Source organism: Puccinia triticina, chromosome 6A (assembly GCF_026914185.1).
Source record: "Puccinia triticina chromosome 6A, complete sequence".
Taxonomy (NCBI): Eukaryota; Fungi; Basidiomycota; class Pucciniomycetes; order Pucciniales; family Pucciniaceae; genus Puccinia; species Puccinia triticina.
Window position 1 is genome coordinate 4,002,012 of NC_070563.1, and position 7,090 is coordinate 4,009,101.

Below are 7,090 nucleotides of genomic sequence, written 5' to 3' on the forward strand. Positions count from 1 at the left end.
ATGAATTTCATGTGGAAAGGTGACAGCACAAGTGGGAGGGGAAAAGGAAATAATTTTTTCTGTCTGTCATGAATTGAGATATGGGGAAAAAGTATAAAAGGGGGTGGCGTGTAGATGATTGCTTGTCATTGCTTGGCTCTTGCTTTGCGCCAATTGCTTAAAGAACCAAGCAATCCAGGGCAATCGGGACCTGTAGTTTATTGCAAAGTTGGGGGGGGGGGGGGGGCGGAATGCTGCCATTTTTTTTTTGGTGGGCGCGTCGGTCCGCTTAATGTTAAAACTTTAATTCATACACATTCGCGAGGTTCACCGCGCCAGCGCGCACCAGTGCCTTGGTCTTAATACATTGGTTTTTATGAATTCTTTGCACTTGCGCTGTGCACTAGATTTGTAGAATTATTTGTTAATCAATTTGAAACCATTTTGGACACTTAAGATTTCTCAAGGGTTGACATTCTTGCCATCCTCTCCACCAAAACTGTGCTTGATCATGATGATCCCTTGAAAGTCGCATGTCTTGCCCTACAGGAACAAGCCAGGTGGCAGGGGAGATGTCACCCTGCCCTATTTTCCCCAATACCTCCATCGAGAATTATGAGTATCAGTGTCACCATGCCTTTTGCACCATTAAAATCACCAGTTTCTTAGCTTATTTTCACCCATTTCAAACTCCTCAATATCCATCCCCCCTGGCAAGAAAATTCCTGTAAATGTTGTTACATGGTGGATTTCTGTAACCAATCCCCCCCCCTTCAAGCCCGCGCAAGCTCAGGGAATTTCAAATTTTGAGCTCAAAAATGCCTGGAAGACCCCTTCAGAACCAGTCCACAGTAGGTGGATTGGGCTATTAACTATGCGGAGCAGTAAGCTAAAAATACAAGGGATGAAAGCTGAGATAGCCGGCTACAAGTCTGTCTACTCAGTTTTTAACCAGAAACTACACTTTTTAAACTATTTTCAAAAATAACATACTGTTTTTTACAAGAAAAACTCAAGTCTGTAGGGCTAATTATGTGACATTAGAGGTAAGCCTATCCTTTGAAGACGCTTCACACCTCCCTGGAGAGGCTTTGTTAAGCTTGGAAGAGGTGGGAGCTTTGAGCTCAGAAGGAACTTACATACACTGCCAAGACCAAGAAGTGCTTGAAGAAAACCAAAACTTTACACTTGTACCATAACAGGAAATTGTTCTACTCTCACCAGGGAAGAAATTGTTATAATTTTGGTCTAGAAGTCTGCCAGATATGAACCATTTCCCCATATGTAAATGAGTTTTGGGTTGGCCATGTTTTCATACTCAATTCATACTGATCTCATCTGTGTCAAATCTTGTTGGATTTGGGGATTCAAACTCAACTAATGGCTTTCTCCACTCAACAGTTAGTACACACACGTATTCTCCACCAAACAGTGTGTACCGGCCATGAATTTGAGACAACCTCCAATTAATTACTGGGTTTCATGGCCATTAAGTGGAGTAACCCTCCAAGTGATGACTGGTTTAGCTGGCCATCAAGTGGAGTTTTTCTTCACTCCATGATCCTGTGTATTGGCCATGAAGTGCATACATCCTCCAATTGATGACCATGTATACCAGCATTTGAGTAGAGAAATCCTCCACTCAATGACTGTTATGTATGCCCATTGATTTAATGGATTATCATATTAATAACTGGTGTATACCAGCCATTGAGTGGATATGCCTTCCACTTGATTACAGGTTAATGGGATTTGAAACATCCAGCTAAATTTCCAGTAAATGATGTTCATCAAGGAGGGTCTTTCTCATTTTTATGAACCAGTAGTACTATAAAAATTAAAATTTGCTGGGGAATTCCTGGATCAATGCAGTACATGCTGGCGATCCAGCTGGGCTTTTGAGATCTGGGTGGCCATTATATGCTGCCTTGCCAGCTTGATGACCAGTATATTCTGTTCATTGGGATAGGGCCTCCATTTGATGACCAGCAGGTACTGGTCATTGGTTTTGTGCTTGGGGAGGCAGCAGGTTGATGTCCACAGTAATGTAAAGCCAAACGTTGTGGTGGACAAATGTCAGGGGAGCCCTATTTCAATGACCAGCACCAATTTGGGTTTGGGGAGGCAGCAGATTGATGTCCACTGCACTTTTCCACCGTAAAGTATGGCCAAATGCTGTGGTGGGGGTTCCCAAGTCAGGGGAGCCCTATTGCAATGACCCACACATACTGGTCATTTTCCAAGCTTTTCAGGCAGTATACACTGTCCACTGAGCTCAGAAAAGCCCAAATGAGTGGCCATGGAGACGGGACTCCCCCAGCGTGATGAACAGCACCAACTGTTCATTGAGTCCGCGTAAATGTGTGACCTTTTTGCCAATGTCCACCCCAACTTTCACCCATACATGAGGGTGGACATTAAAAAAGAAAAACAAACCTCACCGGGGAAACAGGGGGATGCTAAGCCAATCCATGTTTCCCCACGCGGCCATAGTTCAATTGTGCCAACCTTCAAACCCCCAGACACAGTTTTTTTTAACACTCTTCCTCACATATTCTTGCCACTCCTGATGGCACACAGCCAATGATTTTGAGTGGTCTGGATAAAGCTGGCCCGCAGTGCAGAAGTCTTAACTGACAGCCAGTGCAACTTCAGCACCATGTTGTTGCACCATACACATGGATAAAAGGTACCTGTGATTAAATAATGCTACACATAGAAGAAAATTAATGGAAAATGGTTGGTGAAAAGATATAGGATGATCAAACTACAAGAAAAATGGTGCTAACCACACTGGGTTGTGCGTGTGGATATAATAATTGACTGGATGACTTCCTGTCAAGATCTGCAGGTCTCCAAGAAGTGATATAGAACCCAAAAAGCTATATTTGCCTGAAAAAAACTTTTTGGGTCTAAATCAACATCTGTAATGGTTTCAGATGTGACGGGAAGTCCTCCACTATTTGGAGTTCTCAGACAACTGTCAAATTATTTCTCCAGCTGGTTCCAGGATCAACGGAATATTGGTGCGCCTTTTAATCTAAGTACTAGAGGCCAAGGCGGCTGCGCCGCTGCAGTGAAAAAAACACAGTTATAGGCATGGGCCCTGGCATTGCATTTTGTTGTATTGTAAATCAGTTATTTTGCCATAAAAATAGGATTACCAAACTTGGACATCATGTTTTCATAATTTCTTGCCAAGTCTTAAGAATACATATGTACATTTTACCTAATTTTCAATCAGATATTCTCCCATAACAAATGGCATTACCACACTTGGACATGATGTGTTCACAAATAATTGCCAAGTTTAAAAATATGTGACATTTTTCCATTTGGATATAATAAATGTCCTGCTGAGTTTTAAAAATTTTTAACCCTGGCAGTTGTGAGATATCCAATGCAGCATCATGATTTCAAGTGGATAAATCATAAATCCATGATCCACAAAAAAAGGTAATGCAGACCACGATTTATGGTAAAGACACTATGGGCCATTTTACCAATTGGAAATAATTTATTTGCCCATGATGGTTTCAAAAAGAACCATCAGAATCAGATGCTTCAACTTGCAACAGTGGTGATTGCCAATTTACACTATTGAGATAATCACAGCAATACATCAATATTAATCATATCAACACTTCAGCTTCCCACATCAAACCACATACCTGACAGGAAACCCCTAGTCCTTTTCACAACCCCACTCTTGTGCAAAAAATGAACAGCCCAAATAGCCCATGCCTGATGATTGATTTCAGAATCACTGTTTCCATAAAATGGTAATTTTCACCCATCTTCCTGGCCACTCTTAGGGCTGTTTCTATCAAGTTTCACTCATATTAACCATCACATGGTATTAACCAACACCTGCCCTGATCAACCTGCTTGTGCATGATAGCCATCAATCCACTCTCATCAACCTGCTCCCAATTGACAACAATCATTCAATACAGTACCTTAATCAACATGCCTATACTCAATGCCAACATTTTGCTTGACCATCTCAAAATTTGTCAGCAGACTATTCATGTGGATCTCCTCCCTGATCCTCAAGTCACTTGGTTAATCAAAGCAGATCAGAACAAAAAGTTTGACAATAATTATCATCACACTGTGCAGGTAGCTAATTAATTATTCCTTTGCTTGAAATACATTGTCATGAAACCTGATTATCAAGACATGAATACAATGTTGTAAATGCACATTTGTTCTTGTTTCTTTTTTTATGTTTTTTTATAAGCCACCATTGTGGAAACCTACAACATCTTTCCTGGCTGATGTAGACAAAATTACTACTGAATGGAGCAGTGGGGATGTTCAATTGACTTTTTACACCAAAAAACTAAAAGAAAACCCCAAACAATTGACAACAGCATTAGAGAGGTGTTACAAGAGGAGGACGGACTTTGTGTTTACCTATGATCTTAAGCAGCTTCATCATGGTTCTGATCTGGGCCAAGCTATAAGTTTGGAAGTTTCCTGGGTAGTCATTGTGCCCTCAACGTTGGGGAGGGGATTGGAATTCAAGTTCTGGGTGGCGGCGGAGGCATTGGGGAGCTTGAGAGCGGAGGGCCGGGGCCGAGGCCGAGGCTGATGCGGGCGGCGAAGAGCGGTGTGGTGACGTTGTGTGTCCGTGGTCGGAGAGGGGGGGCAGAAGGGCGTACGGGGAGAGACTTGACGGGGTGCGCGTGTTTGAGGGGAAGAGTTGGAGCAGGAGGCGGTCGCCATTCATGAGGGTTGTTCCAGCAGCACAAAGCTGTTGCTCGTGCTTGAAAACGAAATGCTAGTCACCCGGCGCGGGAAGAGGCGGGCTTGGTTCTTTAATGTGTTCTTCTTCTGGCGATGTTTGTGTGACTCGAGAAGGTCCGGCGGGTATGAGGATCAATTGGATTTCATGAAGATAGGGTTGGCGGGGAGAAAGGACACGGGCTGGGTGGCACTGGTCGGCACCGGCGGGACCTCGCAAGCTTTGCTGCTGCTGCTGCTGCTACTTATGCAGGGCGCTGCTGCTTCGTCCTCGTCGTGGGCCGTGCTCCGGGGCGCCTCGTCCAATGCGTCCACAGGGTACTTCTTCTTCCAAGCCGCGCTGATGTCAAGCAGCATCTGCATCTGGGTCTCCATGAGCTTCTTCAGGGCTATTGAGGTGGCCCGGGAGCGCAATGGGCTCAGGACCGAGTCCGGCGACGAGTCGTACGAGGTGTAGGGGTGGTCAAAGTAGTGCGGCTCGTCGCACTCCTGGTCCGGCGTCGAGACTGGAGAGCGCTCGAAGTACGGCGTGAATTGGCCGTCCTGGGGATCAATCAGCTGGACAAAAAACCACAACACAAATCGATCAGCAGTCTGTTCTATTGTGCATCCTGTGGGCGCAGTGGCTTACAAAGTTTGGCATGGGGATCGACAGCTTGAGTGCGTTCCAAGTGTGTTCGGGCTGGAAAAGTGGACCCAGGGGGCCAATTCAGGTGGCATGGCGGGCGTGGGTGGCGCAGGGGCCACGTCGTGGTTGTAGCCGGGGTTACGACGCGTGGATTATTATTGGTTGGTCGGGCAACGGTTTCGGAGGACGCCCGTGGCGAGACCTTTGGTGGTGTATGGTTGTGGCTTGAGGTCAGCATTGTTGGTGGGGGGATGTTTGAATGGCAACAAGGTGAGGACAAGGGATTATAAAAGGAGGGGTGGGTTTGGTGTGATTTTCCTCAGGCGACCCACAAGCTGTATGTAATTCCAGCCAGGGGTCGTCTGACTCTCACCCCCGTCCGCTGTTGCATTTGCGCAGTCCGGCGGGGAATATTTGGGGGCCCCCCTGTGCTTTCGGGCTGGGGGTCCTCTTCCCAACGCTTTTTAACCCTGCTAGACAGGGATGGGCGTTGGGCCACAGTGTGTCAGCTTGCTGCGCTGGGTGGTTGGGTGCGGGACTTTTTTTATGGTTTTTTTTTGTTTGTTGCTTCAATTGTCACCTGAATTTCACCCTGTGATTGCTTGATTTGTAAAAGGGGAAACCTTTGATTTTTTTTTTGTAATTTGCTCAAATGTAGGGGAAACCCTTGAATTTTTTTTCTGTGAACCTGAAGCTTTAATATACTTGGATATTAAAGACAGCCTATCACAATAACAAATTTCATGGGTTCACCCTACAACTTTACCAAAAAACACAAATTCCACATATATGTAGGTAGTTTACAAATTCAACCACAGCACCACCATCCTTCCCTGTCTAGCAGGGTTCAAAAACAGTAGGCAGATGACCCCCAGCGCGCAACAGATATAGATCTGGCATTATGCCATGGGGGGGCACCAAATTTGACCCCTCAAACCGTGCAAGTGCAACAGTGGAGGGGGGTGAGGACAAACCGCACACTGGAATTACAGCGGCAGAGGACGCCTGGGGGTAAAAGGAAAGATGAAACCCTTTGTTTTATAGACAGTCCAACGGCAATGCCACAGTACAAGTGCCTTGACAACGGGACCACTTAGCGCCACCACCAAACTTCTTGATTTGCACAGCCATACCTTGAGGCCTTGACGACCACCTCAGCATTCTCAACCAGAGCCACCTCAACTTCAAGCTCAACAAATCACAACTGGACTTGTTGGGCAATGGTAATCAAGACAAGATACATGCACAGGCCGCCGTGGCGCGCAATGGCCAGCCAACCTCCTGGCGCAAGTATGCGTCCCTGGAGCTGTAGGTACCTCATGAGTCATACCCCTCGACTATCTCTCTCTGCCCTCTGGTTTGCCCTCTCTGCCCCATCAGGACCTGCTCGGTTGCGCCAAACTCCACCGGAAAATTAGAAATAGCAGATCAAACGCGAGCGCTTCTCCATCCATGAGGGCCCCTCCCCCGTCCAAGAGCCCCACAATCTCAAATGTGCCTGATCCTGGGGTGCCAAGCTTAACTAAGCCTCTCCAAGGAGGCGCAAAGCGTCCCTGAAGGAGAGGCTTGCATGTAAAGTTGGAGTTGTGGCCTGAGAACAATGGAGTTTTGTGTTATTTTGTTGTATTTTGATTTCAAGATCCTGTAGCACCTACAACTGATCATCTCAACAAAAAATCAAAATGGGGGAAGAGGAGCCTAGATTTCTAAAAAAAAAAACTATGTCAAAAGTGA

At 45.8% G+C, this 7,090-nt stretch overlaps 1 protein-coding gene across 1 annotated transcript; it reads right to left on the bottom strand.

The window, feature by feature from the left end:
* Nucleotides 1-4,863: 4,863 nt before the first annotated feature.
* Nucleotides 4,864-5,594, bottom strand: PtA15_6A481 (uncharacterized protein; the record flags this gene model as incomplete). Its single annotated transcript, XM_053170191.1, has 3 exons — nt 4,864-5,286; nt 5,360-5,410; nt 5,499-5,594. 3 exons carry the CDS (start codon nt 5,592-5,594, stop codon nt 4,864-4,866), a joined length of 570 nt encoding a protein of 189 aa, XP_053021407.1.
* Between the last annotated feature and the right edge of the window lie 1,496 nt (nt 5,595-7,090).